We start from the raw sequence: 15,371 nt of genomic DNA on the forward strand, positions 1-15,371 counted from the left end.
TGTTTTCCTTTCCACCAAGCCAACAAATCAATAGAGCGAATTTCGTCGACCGTTGCGCCCTCAACATAGTTTGCTCCACTATATCGACCAAGTTCACTAGTTGGTGTGTTTCCTCTTTGCCTCTTAGATGCCGATTCACGAACCGCATTCATCAAGTTTATAAGTGGGTCATTGCACGGCCTACTAGTTGTTGTTTTTTTCACAAAAAACGATCTCGTGCTTGGACAATACATTTGAAAATAATGGTCATAAAGGTCTTGAAGGTTTTTGTTGAACTTTTCCTTCGCTTCCGTCGACAACTTCGGGTCGATCTCGTGCATACCCAAGTTGTTGAATATTTCCTCAATCGTTGTCTCAACCCCATGAACATTCCAATAGGGGTTTAACGCGGCAGCACAAGTAAAGACCGGCGGTATGTTTTCAAAATATTTTAAGAACTTTTTATTCATCACCGCAACAATATTCTTGAAGATTTTGTTATTCTCCGCAAAGTTTTTAAAAGTGCAAGACATGTAGTACAATTCTTGCAAAAACCCAACAACTAGTGGGATAATAGACTCCCGATAACTTTGTTGTTGAGTTTTTGAACACGTCAAGATACCCCAACAAAAAACCGACATTCACCCAAACACTTTCCGGAAGCATATCGGCCTCGCGTTCATCAACAAGATTGTTATGAAAAGATTGTAAAGTTTGGCGTTGGGCAAAAGCACACTTTAGCATATGACAAGTTGAGTTCCAACGGGTTGGAACGTCCCAATTCGGTCCCAAATACTTTCTTTCAACCGACTTGCAATAGTTCTTATATTCAAGTTGTCTTCTTTTACCACTTTTGAAGACATCTTGTAACATAAGTCTAAAGAATTTTAAATCGTCACAAATGTTTTCATTGTCGAGACCTTTTTGAACAACCAAGTTGATGATATGTGCAACACATCAAACATGAAAAAAATCCCCGAAACAAGGTGGTAAATATTTAATGATAAATTTTTCGGCCGCCTTAGTATTGTTTGAAGCGTTGTCAAATGAAATCGAAAATATTTTATTTCTCAAGTTGTAAGTCGTTATAACTTCATCAAGTAATTCAAACAATTTTTCGGCGGTATGTGGGAACGGGAAGTTTTCAAAAACGATGGTATGTTTCATCAATTGCCATGTCACCGGATCAACCCAATGAGCGGTGACACATATGTATGATTCGGGCAACCCGTGTGGTACCGACCAAACATTGGTAGTTAAACTAACCATGGCTTGTAAATAATGAAAAGACTCGATTAACTCTTTTTTAGCACATTCCCACAACTTGATACAATGACGTCTTAAGGTAGTACGACTTACATGTGTGTATCGCGGTTGTAGAATTTCTCGAATCAACGACGTCAAATCCGGGTCATCAAAGTGGTTAAACGGCAAACCTCGTTGAAGAACGAACTTTGCCATTCTATCTTGAACTTGAGTCGTGTTGTAACGAAATAGTGTACCATCTTTACCCAAGTCAATTTGATCGGTCGCGCCAATCCCTTTCAACGCCTTGCAATATGGCTTCTTGATGTGCTTTCTCAAAGTCGAGTTGGAATCGTGCTTTAATTGTGTTCCACATAGTTTGCAACGAGCCTTTTGATAACCTTCGGCATTCACAACCAAATCCCAATTCTTCCATATGTCTTGGTTGCGGTTATGGGTGACGACCGCAAGAACATTTGGGTCCTCCATAGGAGGAACGGGTTCAATAAAAACACTCTTCTTAGCCTTCTTGTTAGTTTTTTTGATGGATACCATAATAATATTTAGTTGGATGGTCGGGTTTGCTAGAGGAGAAGTATTTTAGTTTGTTTTTGAGTTTGGTGGTGAAACAAATAATGAAAAATAACTTATATATAGGTTTTGGGCTACAAGAACCGGTTCCAACGGCTATATTACCGTTGGAACCGGTTACAACGGCTATTTTGTGTCTCAAAAACCGGTTCCAAAGGCTATATTACCATTGGAACCAGTTACAACGGCTAGTTTGTGTCTCAAAAACCGGTTCCAAAGGCTATATTACCGTTGGAACCGGTTCCAACGGCTAGTTTGACCTTTTTAAAAAAAAACCCGCCGGAACCAGTTTTGTCGGGTAGGAACCGAACCGGGTACAATTAGAAACCGCTTGAGAAATACAAATAGGGGAACCGGGTATGATTTTCAGGTACAAAAATACCCAGACCGGATATTTGGTCCATCGGGTAGAAACTGGAACCGGTTTCGGGTCGGTTCCACCGGTTCGGTTCCGGAACCGATTTTTTTGTGCACGTTTAGTGTGACCAAATCCGTATAAACAAAACTCAAACCAACAGATTTCATGTTAGGCTCATATTGATCGGAAATTCGCACTCTAAACCAAATACTACTTTAAGGCCCGCTATCCTTTATCAAGAACATCGACTATAGCCGAAAACCAGCACCATCTCTGGTTTTGATGATCAATCACCTGTAACATACAAGCTTTTGCAATTTGTGTCACATTTCACAGTAATACAGTATCAAATAAAACAATCTTTTACACTAACCAAAAAATACAAGTCACGAATGTTTGTGACTGATCAAAAACCTCCCTAACAAAACGTAATTAACTCTGTTGTTGCATGATTACACCTTTATATTACACACAGATACACTAATCTCCCTGCCCTTACTTCCACCATGTACACCTACAACAATTTCATTTTCTTCTTTTTCCCCTTTTTTATCATTTTTTAAAACAAGTTATGGGTTTTTTTGTGGTGTCAAAAAGCGTGTATACCTTTTAACAATTTTATCAATATAGCACAACCCGGAGAAGCCCGGGCTGGGGTTCAGAGTAGTCAAGGCCCTCTTCCTCTAGGAGGTATCTTTGGACAGCAACAGGAAGTCTAGCTGGCTTGCGGGTCCCTTTCGTGTGGTGGCCTGTTCCAACACATATGTAGACTTGCATTCGGTTCTCTGCTGACCTGGCGATGCTTCTTAGTGTCATGAGATCTCGCTTTAGAACATGAATTGCTTCGTTCACGTGTAGCCCGTGAAGATCGATTATTCTTTCCTGTCCTCTTCCGTTTCCTTGAGTATCGAGATTTACCGGATTCCTACAAAATCAAAATGAGCAAATGAAAGAAATTAAAATATTAATTATTTTGCAAAACAATTAACAAAAAAAACTAACCTCAGATAGTAAATAGATTCTTGAGCCTTTTCATGAGCAGCCTTCATTTGCATGTTGTGTAATTGCCCTTTTACACTCAGTTCCTTAGCTAAAGCCTTGTGACCAACAAGGTAAGCCTGGCGTGCCTGCATTCACGGCGAAATAGAAACTGATCGGTGTGCTTAAAAAACAATTTTTGATGATAAATAATCAGTATGAATGTAGAATTCAAAATCTTTTAGCTCCAAGTACTTGCAATACACTTAGATTAGTTCACCAAGTCTAGAGAAATGAGCCTCTTCTATCATGAAAAAGCCTCTTTCATGTGCTAAATTGTGAATGAATGTGTAACTGCATTGCCAATGTTAAGACTATAATCTGTATTATCAGAACTGGTCTTTTTGTAATTTTGTTCTCAAAATTTAATTATTTGAAATTATTATGTGCACTATAATTATTGAATTATGTTATTGCAAATCTACAGTCTAGACTCTAGAGTTACTTCAACAGTTCAATGAGATAGTAGATGGTAGGGTGTAAACGAGTTGAGCAACTTGTGAGCTACACGAAATCGGCTTGTTAAAGCTCTAACCGAACCAAACTTAAACGAGCTCCGGTGAGCTCTAGGCTAACCTTGAACTCATTTGATAATCATGCTCAAGCCTGAATTTCATAAACCGAACTTGACTACACTCGCGGGCCTAAATGAACCTATTATTTATATATAGTAATTTCTATTCAACATAATAAAAAAAAAACATAATAAATATTATAGTTATATTATTATGATAATTATAACTTAATTTAAATAAAATATATACAAGCGTATATTTATATATATACACACACAGTCACACACACACATAGCAGCAATTACACATGTATACGACTAAAAAAATAAGTGGCATACAATAAGCGAGCAAATCTAGAGCTTTAGGCCTAGAGCTCAAAAATTAGCCGAGATCTTGTAAGTTCAATGAGTAGAGCCCTAGTGCATGACAAGAAGACAATGCATACGTGGATGATTGCTTAGTTAGAAAACCACAGAAAAGAGATGAACAAAGAATACTGTTCTTTATAAGCCATATTTTTCTGAAGACTATAGTCAAATAGCTTGCACAATCTAACTAAGAAGAAAATCGATGACTATAGTCAAGTTTATTACATGCTTATCAAATATTCCAGCAAACCTGTCTCATTGGCTTGAACTTTAATCTAGGGCACCTTAACACGATACCATAAGAATACTTCATGTAATTTTATTTGAGAATCCTCTGTCCTTAATTACTTCTACATTCATTGCATCTTCATAATGTTTTTCAACACATACCAAATATTGCATTTTCTTAATGACATTACCTAATTATAACTTGTACTGTTGTGTTCTTACATTTTTAGTCCAAGAAAAGGTAACTTTTATAACTGTTTTCATGATGATCATCGCATCTGATCAATCACTTTTGTTCATTCTCATTGCTTAGTAAAATGACTCTCTCTAATTGATCTAAGGCCTTACAACTACTACAGATGAACATGATCATGTATCCACACGCTGATCATATGAGAAATTGCTGTGTCCATGTATTCACGTTTGAAACAAAAAGTCAGCTCACCTTCACACAACCTCTTATAAGTAGATTGCATGATAACACATATGCTTCTATATTCGTTTTCACAACTACTTTTTATAACTTCATCATTCAATAAAAGAAGAGTGAAATTATAAAATGCATCAAATATAAAAAGCCATACCTGCTCAAAATACGCGTTGCGTAGACGTGCATGATCACGAGCTTCACCCCGCATTTCCGAGTACATATTTGCTGCGATCTCACAAAGTTAAAGTGCATGCACACTCACACAATTCATTTAACCAAAAAAACATTGTTAAATATATATATTTCACCAAAAACATTACCGACTGCGTCACCAGTTTCAAGCCAGACAGGAGCCGCACGGGTTGAACCACGGTTAGCCAACCGATCCCCAAAACTGCTTCTTCCATAACCGCCAGCTAAGCTATGAGAGCTTCTACTTGATCCAATGGTGGAACTTGAATGGCTTTTATCAAATTTCCATATGCTCGATTCAAGTGGTGCGGTTTTTCTAACTGCAGCAGCAAAATCTGTAGCACCTAAAGATGGAACGGTTGATGAAGATTTAAACATGAGTAACTCTTTCTCCAATGAACGATAATTATTAGCATTCGGGTGCTGATCGTGTCCAGAAAACGTTGACACGTTATTATGATTATCGGTAGGAGAGAATGCAGGGAAATCCAGAGCACTGAGATTTGGAGCAGATGCTGATAAGGCCTTGGAGTTTAGATTCTGGTTCAAACCGTTATCTACCTGAAGCTGCAATTACATATATAAACAGAGCAGGCTAAACAGCATATTTATGCATAGATACAAATAGATATCAATTCTGTTTGGGTCGGTTTTAGGTTCAAATCGAACCAAAAAACTGAAAATTTGGTTTTTGGGTTTTTAAAGCCATTCAGTTCCAACGGTTTTCAAAATGGGTTCAGTTTGCTTTCGATCTTTTCATTTTTACCATTTGAGCTTGAAAATTTTGAGCCGAAATGACCCAAAATAATGTATCTGGGTCTAAATTTACTTTGTAATTAATGAGTAATTGATTATTACATATTTAGAAATATAACTTTTTGGCTACACCATTTGTTGATTTATTACCAATTACTTAATGGTTATTTAAAAAACTCAAGACCAAACCATCACTCTTTACCAGGCTCGGTTTCGGTTCGGTTACGACGGGATTTCCGGTTACAGTTCAGTTATTTCAGTTTCATGCACACCCCTAACTCCACCCACAACATGTAAAAGCAGGATACATTAAAATATATAATATACATATGAAGAGGTTCACTACAGAAGACAGAATTATTACAATTTGCAAATCCTTAAATTTTTCTGTACGTAGTAATCTTTTTAAAACTTTAAATTCTAGCATACAAATCTCTAGGTTATTAATTTGTTCATAGGTTTGTTTTCACTTTAAAACATTTACCTATACATGTTTAGGTATGTGTAGGTAAACTGTGGAAAAAATACCTGCACATGTACGCATAGCCTACATATGTGTAGGCTCTATAAACAATAAAACTTTGTTTAGGTTCTTTCTGTTCTCACAAAAAAGTGTCTTGAGCGTGTGTATACACACACACACATATACATACCTCAAGCTGAGTAAGCATCTCAATTGTCAAATTCAAATCACATCCATTAGCATAATAAACTTCAGCAAGACTTTCAGCTGCAAAACCAGGAAACTGAGAAGTCAAAAACTTAAGTGAATTTACATCCGCACCCTCCACCTGCTGCTCATTAAGCATATCATCTATATAACCTTGTCCGCCATCACCATTATAATAAACCTCATCTCCAACACCAGTAACCAACTGATCACCATTCATGTCCCATGGCTTTACTTGCTTATGTTGAAAATTAACTGCATTTTGATAACTGCCACCATTGATTTGATAAGGAGATAACCTTGAGTTCCCACTAACATCTGTTAATGATAGATTTGAAAAGGGAAGACTGTTGATTGTTTGAGAAGCTTCTTCTCCCAAAACATTAAAGTCGGGAGTGATGTCATCAGGTAGCTGGTCCCGCCAGAACTGGTGTGCCACGTCATCTGAGTTATTTGAAACAGATGATTCGGACCTGTTTAGTATCGACTTCCCAACTGTAGAAGTTGATCCACCAAAAGCGCTGAAACTTGAAGACGTGTCTGCACCATTTGTGTTTCCGGATGGTGATCTTAAAGCAAACGGGACGAATTCAGCAGCATCTGGATTTAAACTTTTTGCTTTTCCTGTTGTGGTACTAAGTGGTTTGTCAATGGCAGAAGGCCCTTTATTGAGCAGGCTCATTATTCTTTGAGGTAGAAACTAATTCTATTGCGTATGGTAAAACTCTAAATTCAAATCTGTAAATTGCAGCTGATATTACCCATATCCTGAAACAAAACAAAAAAAGAGTTTATAACACATTAGCTTTGTAGTAGATGCATGGACCTGTTTTAGTCAAGAATTTGGTCAACTTTTGCATTATTAGTGAGTTTTAAAGAAAAAAAATCATATTCATAAACTTGTAAATTACATCAACATCTTCATAAAGAGTCCTCTTAAAACTAACACACATATATATGTCGTGAATTGCAGCTGGCATTACCCCTATCCTGAACCTAAAAACAGAAAGCTATAGCACATTAATGTTGTAGTAGACACATACAGCCGTTTAGTCAACAATTTGGTCAACTTTTGCATTATTAGTAAAATATAAGAATAAAATCCCATTCAAAAACTTGCAAATTACATCAATGTTATCACAAAAGAGTTGTTAAAACTAAAACACGCGCACACACACATATATTATATATATAGTGAATAGCATATATATATATATATAGGTCTACTGAAGAACTTTGAGCATTTTAGAGTTCTGAATCATCCAAATAACACAAAAAATCATTCAAATATTTCACTCAACATATTGTTCAATAAATAAACTGTTGTTTCAAATAACATTGTAGTAGATGCATGAACCATTTTAGGTCAACAATCTGATCAACTTTTGCGTTTATAAATGAGACTCAAGAAAAAAAAAATCACATTCATAAACTTGTAAATTACATCAACATCCTCACATAACACACACACTCTGACACTATAGTGAATAACAATTATATAAATTTCTAATTCATCGAAATAACACAAAAACATCAAAATAGTATTCCATAAACAAAGGTGTTGTTTCAAACAATTAACCAATAAATGAAGTTAAAAGGCTAATGCTAACATAACCAAAACAATACTCCACAAAATTCACATATCATGTAAACCAAATCGAACAAAATCATATAACTAACAAATCACAACGATAACCTACCAAATATCCTAAAATCAAACCCTAATTTCAGTTGAACCGCACACTCATAACCTAAATCCAGAATTCAACGCATTACGTAAGCATCAACAGTAACAGATCTCAAAATTGAATGGAGAAACAGTAAGATCTGGTGAAATATAGATGAATTATTACTACCTTTACGAAGCTGTAGGATAATCGAGACCGTAGAAAATGGATCCATGGGCGGCCGGTGATGATGTGTGTTGAATACGAGATGTTAATAACAACGGCGAGTATTATTATTATTATTAACAGTAAGTACAAAGAGGAGGATTTGGTTTGAGTAAAAATGAATGTGAGAAAGAGGAAGGCTCATGAGTCAGGCAGCATCTATCCGCATACGCATACACTTGCACTTACTCTTACTCATGACCCTTCCACCCTACCTCCTTTTATTATTATTTTACTCAATACTATTATAAAATAAAATTATATGTGATTCATTCAGTTAGTTAGTTAGTTAGTTAGTTTGTTTGTTGGTTGACTCGTTTAATCTGTTTATTTGTTATTTAAAAAAAATTTAAATAGTTCTTGTTGAATTAAGAAGTTAGCGTTTTTTAAGAAGTATAGGAAGTTAAAACAACACTGTCTTTAAACACCTTATTGTTTTCTTCTTTAATTAAAAAACATGTCACATCTTATAACATACAGTGTTTTTTCCACTTAATGTAATTTTTTCCGTCGACACATTAGATCTAATGGCCAACATTTCCTCTTAGACTTATTAGAAAACAACTCTTCTTATTTAACTTCACTGTTACCGTTTAAACATAAATATTTTACATACCTATGCATTTGTATCTGTAAAATTAAATATTAAGAATGTATACGCAATAAATACTTGTTAAACTAATTGCATATGTGTCCACCTACGAAAACTCGTTACCTATTGAGTTCGTGTCTGACATATTGTGTAAATTTGTGGATTTGTGTTAGATTCAGTCTGTCTACCAATAGATGCAATCTATTTAACACCCATTTAACCATCCAATTGAAATACATAATCTGATCCATAATTAAAAAGTTATTCTTTTAACTTCCAAATATTTAATAATATTTGATTTACAAGAGTTTTAAGGGGATTTTCGTTCAACATTTAAAATGAGTGTGTGGTAATCTTAAATTATTATAGTTATAATTTGAAAATGTGGTGATCTAATCTTACAATCATTTGGATAATTTAAGCAGGGTATATTTACGGAGGGACTATTGTTGTAAAGTGGAGGTAAACGTGTAATTGTGTCCAAAAAATACGAGATCATCGAACTCCTTGTATGTTTTTATGAGATTTCCTTTTAATTGTTTATCGTTGGATCTTCCAATATCAGGTTAAGACATGTGGAGTAGAGTTGACATATCGTGTATACCCGTCACGATAAGACACGAACACGAAACATGTATAACTGTACACGACACGAAAACTTATCATGTACTGGTATCACAAACCCGAACACGAACTTGTTAATGCCAAGTATACAAGATAAGACACGAACCTGTCGGAGAATTGAAGAAAGCTTCAACCATCCGATGGTCGGTGGCGCTGCTGCAACTCCGGACTACCAGATAATCGCATATGTGGAGAGGTAGACATGGAGAATCGAAGGGCTGAGACTACCGATTATGTAGAGGGAAACCATCGGACTACCGGATATACGGAGAGGGAGAATCAGATAAGGGTTTGTGTGTCGTCTACTTGATGTTGGATTGGAATGATGCGCGCCATGTTCAATTGTTTGGTATAAAAATTTATGGTTAAATATTTTAGGGTATATAACATATTGTATTATTATATTTTTTATTTATAAAAAAATCTAATAAGGTACTAACGGGTACTTAGCAGGTAAACAACTATTTTACATGTTTAGACACGAAAACTTACTGGTCGATTGTGTCTGTAAGGTGGCTGAAGCTACTCAAGTTTCCATACGTTAGGCTTCCGTCATCGGAGAGAACAAGGGTTTGGGTTTGATTACAGTGTGTTGCATGAATCGGTCATTAGAAGAGATGATGACACGTTGACTGGTGAGTCAGCGTTGACTGGCCAGATTGTGGTTGTGGGTTTGTTGAGGTTGAAGCAGTACACTGAGAAGATGAAATGGTTATCGTAGTTTGGTGATCGGAGAAAGTCGGCGGTGAAGACGGAGTTGTTGGATAACAAGATTCTGTTATCAATGAATAAAATCAGAAAAAGAAACAAGAAATAAAAAAAGAGTGAACTGCGGTTTTCGCCCATGTGGTTTGTCTAAATTTGTGGTTTTAGTCCAATAGTTTCATATTTGCGATTTTCGTCTCTGTGGTTTCATTTTACTTGCAATTATACTCAACCCCACTAACCCCATTAAGCCTAGTCGTTAAATCCATCAACGTGCCCCTCACATGAGGGGGCAGTTTTGTCCTTTTTCTCCCCAAATAAACCCCAACCCTAATTCGCAAGCCACCTCACGGGAGGGGGGCATGGTGTTTTTGGGGAAAAAAGACAAAACTGTGAGGGGCACACTGATGAATTTAACGATCAAACATAACGACGTTAGTGTGTTCGGGTTTAATTGCAAGTAAAGTGAAACCACAGAGATGAAAATCGCAAATTTGAAACTATTGGACTAAAACTGCATATTTGAAGAAACCAAAGACGAAAACCACAGTTTACTCTAAAACAATATAATACGTACGCATGATCTCAACTTCAAAATGTTATTATAACTTTTTAACTTAATATAACTTGGAAATGAAGTAAGGAATCCAAACACCCTCTAATACTAAAACAACAAGTACGTACGCATGATCTCAACTTCTGTCGAAGCATGAAATGAATCTGACCTGATCCATGACGATGTTTCCACGGATTTCGAGATGAACGAACCGCGACTTGATCTTCTTCTTCGATTGCTTGAGACCTGCAATGGCTTTTCGGGGGTGTGGAGGTGACTGCTAAGAAATCCTGAGGATCTCTTGTTTACAGACACAAAAATAGGGTGGTGGCTCTTATTGAGCATGACCCCCTAACAAGGAGGTGGAGACCTCCTTATATAGAGAGCCTCATGGCCACCATCATGGTACCCTAATGGGCCTAGCCCAGTTAGGGTTACCTCCACAAAACCCCCTCAGCCCAATAACATTGTATTAATCCATATAATAAAATAAGCCAAACATAATAAATTTAGGGTCGTAAAACCGGGTTTAGTACCATACCCCTACAAGCCCCCCAAGTCGAGTGTTGCTCCTAGGCGTTCAAGCGTTTAGGTGGAGCGCTGGACTTTATAAGGTGTGTTAGGAAATGAGGCGGTTTTTTTCCTTTTCTTCAGCCTTGTCTTTATTGTCTTTGAGTTTTGGGAGGTTTTCTCCATGATGGTGACATGTTGTGATTTTATGATAATGATGGTGCACTGGCATGAATAAGATATAGCACGCATCATAACAATAGTGGCGCGAGGCCTGATAAAAGATAGAGCGCGCATCTCGATAATGATGCTTAATAGTTTGCGAGCGAGGTAGCTTACGAGCTATAAGAATAATGAAGCTTGCGCGCGAGGCGACTTACGAGCTATAAAAATAATGAAGCTTGCGCGCGAGGCGACTTACGAGCTATAAAATAATGAAGCTTGCGCGCGAGGCGACTTACGAGCTATAAAATAATGAAGCTTGCGCGCAATGTCGACTTACGATAGTGGCGCGAGGCCTGATAAAAGATAGAGCGTGCATCTCTGTTGGTACATGTTTGTCAGTAGTTCATAGTCTAGCATTTGTAATCGAGTCTGTAATGTAATTATGTTTTGATTATGTTTAGTTTGTAACACGCGAAGTTGTCAACAAGTTCGCTATGGCGAACTTGTTGAATCAGCGAAGTTATTGACAACTTCGCCAATGGCGAAGTTGTCGTGTATATAAACTGTTTCAGCGAAACAGTTTGGTGTTGATTGTTTTAGGTTTCGTTTCAGTGTTTCACTAAGAGTGTTACGTGATATTCTCTGTAATAGTGACCTCGTGTCACGTGTTTGCTATCAATATAACGTGGTTGGTTTATTGCTCGTGTGTTCGATCTCTACACTCTCTACACTCGTATCTACCTGCGCAGGGATTCCGCACCTGCGTTGTTAGCGACATCCCGTGTACGATCCGTCCAGGAACCTACAATTGGTATCAGAGCAATCGGCTCGATTGTGAGGTTCGGGATTTCACACGGGTGTAGAAATCGTCTCGTTTGACCTATTCGCGGGACGTGTTTTTGTTGGGATTGAGTTTTGCTAGTGCTTGACAGTCATTTTCAAGCCATTGCATTGATCGGAAGCTGCTGGATTGACGAAATCAGATCTGAACAAACTTCCCTGCTCATCGGGCGAAGTTACTGTTCTTCAGGCGAAGTTGCCGTCGCTGGAATTAGGGTTTTGGCGAAGATATAAGGATTAGCGAAGTTAACCACAACTTCGCTTACCTCATAAGTTCTCCTTAGCGAAGTTATCCGCAACTTCGCTTTTCACCCAAGTTCGCTTATCTCATAAGTTCGCCAGACCTAAGCGAAGTTATTTTTTTAACTTCGCCAATTCAAGCGAATTTAAGAATCAGCGAAGTTCTCTTTTCAGCGAAGTTAATTTTCAAGCGAAGTTATTCTTAACTTCGCCTACTGAGCTGTTTTAATATTTTTTTAAGTGTTTCAGGTTTTTCAGGTTTTAGCGAGGATGTCGTCAATCAACATCTCCGATTTGGTCAAGATGGAAGTAGAGGCGGGGTCAGCCACTAAGGCCCCGAGGTTGATGAAAGGAACAGACTTCGTGGCATGGAAGGACAGATTCATCCAATACATTAAATATCAGGATGCCAAAATGTGGGTGTGCATCCAGGATGGATATATCCCTCCAACCATGCAATACGAAGGCCGTGACGTGGTTAAGAAGTACAGTAAGATGGAGGACGAAGAAAAGAAAATGTATGAGGCCGAGAGCAAGGCCCATGCAGCTATAACAATGGCACTTCCTCAAGAGGTTCTCCATACGTTCCGAAAGTACACTTCCGCGAGAGAGCTTTGGGATGCTCTTGAAAACAGATTCGAAGGGAACGTGGGTATCCGTGCCTCAAAGATTAAACTCTTAAAGACCCAGTTCTCCGTCTTCAAATTTTTGAAGAACGAATCTCTGGATGATATCATCACCAGATACTATCATCTAATGACAGAGCTTAGCAATTATTCGATTGCCTACCGAGAAGAAGAGATTGTTGAAAAGCTTCTCGATGCTCTCCAACCGAAGTGGGAAATGTACACCGTTCTTATGAGGGAAGACAGAGACTTTCCAAACTATGATTTGGAAACAGCAGTAAACAAGCTCAGAACTTATGAGCTTAATATGGTTCGAAAGGAAACACCAACAGATCAGATACAAGACCCTGGTATGTATGGTGCAAAGGTTAACTCAGGCTCAAGTTCGAGGCCTGAATCTGCTGCTTATTACTCAAAAGGGGAGTCAGGTTCTGACTCGTCTCATGAAGGAAACGTTTCTGTAAACTCGAATGGTGATGTATGTTTTGTTGCTGGAGGATCAAGTACTTCAAAGCCTCAAGCATCCACAAGTAGTTTTTCTGCAAATGCCTCAAGCAATAATTATTCCAAGATGCCAATGAGTGTAAAATCTGCTGAAGAGCAGTTTGCAGTCTATGCATCATTTATTGCTTCCTATGAAAACTACATCCAGGGGAAGATTGTGGACCCTGCTGCTCTTGATGAGGATTACGACCAGATCGATGCTGATGATCTGGAGGAGATGGATTTGCAATGGCAAATGGCAATGATTGTGAGGCGTGTAAAACGGTTTATGAACAAAACTGGGAGAAAGTTTGTTGGTGGTAGGCCCGGGTTCGACAAATCCAAGGTAAGGTGCTATAATTGTCAACAGTACGGGCACTTTGCCAAGGAATGCAGAAATGAGAGGGTTGAACGAGGACAAGGTCGGCCTACACAACACTCTGGAGTTAACAGAGAGATTAACGCCATGTTAACCAGAGAAGCAGGCGAGTACAACTGGAACTCGCATTCAAGTGGTTCTGGTGAGCAAGCGAACATGGCTGAGGCTGAAGTTAAAGAATGTGAGAAGGTTGATGGAATTGAGAAAGCTACTGAAGAAGAAACAGCTTTCATGGCAGATGACAAGGATAATCGCTCCGAGGTAAGTACTAAGAGTATTTGTACTAGTTGTGAGAATTTGTCTGAGCAACTTAAAACGATAACTGATCAGTATGTCCGTTTAGATGCTGACTTTAAAACTATTAAAGAAGATCACCATTTTACGAAAGCAAGAGAAACAAGCTATAAAATTAAAATAAAAGCATGTGAAAAAGATATTCAAAGCTTAAAAATTAAACTTGCTGAGAAAATTGAAATAATTGATCTCAGTTATGAAGTTTTAGAGGAAAAAACAAAATTGATTGCTGATCGAGATAAACAGATTGCTGACCACCAGGTGAAGGTGGTGGAACTGAACCGCAAACTTGAGCAGTTCAGGAATTCCTCAGCCATCCTTGATCACCTCGTGAGTGATCCAGGTACCTCTGCAAAGAGGGGAGGAATCGGATATCACGAAGTTCCACCACCCTTTAACCACAACTATACTTTTAATCCGAGTGTTCAGAAATCTGTTGATTTCGAAGTTCCTCAGACAACTCCAATCAAGATTACAAGGGTTGAACCAAGTGTTAGCTGTGGCGAAACTAGTTCGCCTGTTTCTAGCGTGAATATTTCTGTTTCGAGTCCAGTCTCATCGGATTCGGATAAGTTGTCTGAATCTGGTCAGACAAAAGATAAGGTAGGGTTACCCACCGATGGAGATAAAAATAAAGTTTCTAAAAAGAGTTCTCCACTCAATCCGTACGTCCCACCTTATGTGAGACGAACGGCTGGTAACACTGCCTCTACATCCAAACCAACATTTGACAAGAAAATGGAGAGTCGATGTTGCTTTAGATGTAACAAGTTAGGACATTTAGTTGCAGATTGCCCTCTGGAGCCGAGATTCAGAGGTGTGAAGCCAAATAAAACTGAGTATAAGCGTCATTTTGTTACTGCTAAAAATGAAAACTTTAAAAAATGCCAAAATGTAACGAATTCAAGTTTTCATAAAAACAAACCTCAGTTTTACAACCAAACCACAAGATATAACACTTTCAATTCTCAAAGGTTTGGAAGGCATTACACTCAATCTGCAGGGAGATTCTCTAACAGGACTTACAGAAATTATCCTGATGCTAACTTGAGAAAGCCAGGGTACGGGACGTATCGATCCAAGACCAATTGGTCT

The 15,371-nt window shown here is 37.9% G+C and overlaps 1 protein-coding gene across 1 annotated transcript; it reads right to left on the bottom strand.

Moving 5' to 3' along the window:
• Positions 1-2,301: 2,301 nt before the first annotated feature.
• LOC143566268 (polyadenylate-binding protein-interacting protein 7-like) lies at positions 2,302-8,361 on the bottom strand. The gene is made up of 6 exons (XM_077053012.1): positions 8,227-8,361; positions 6,354-7,138; positions 5,073-5,511; positions 4,907-4,977; positions 3,176-3,300; positions 2,302-3,098 (listed from the first exon to the last, which is right to left on the bottom strand). The coding sequence occupies exons 2-6, from the start codon at positions 7,050-7,052 to the stop codon at positions 2,795-2,797; spliced, it is 1,638 nt and encodes a 545-aa protein (XP_076909127.1). The 5' UTR covers positions 7,053-7,138; positions 8,227-8,361; the 3' UTR covers positions 2,302-2,794.
• Between the last annotated feature and the right edge of the window lie 7,010 nt (positions 8,362-15,371).

The sequence above is a fragment of the Bidens hawaiensis genome, unplaced genomic scaffold, assembly GCF_021521415.1.
Source record: "Bidens hawaiensis isolate Kalapana, Puna unplaced genomic scaffold, B.hawaiensis_p1.1 tig00022863_1, whole genome shotgun sequence".
Lineage (NCBI taxonomy): Eukaryota > Viridiplantae > Streptophyta > Magnoliopsida > Asterales > Asteraceae > Bidens > Bidens hawaiensis.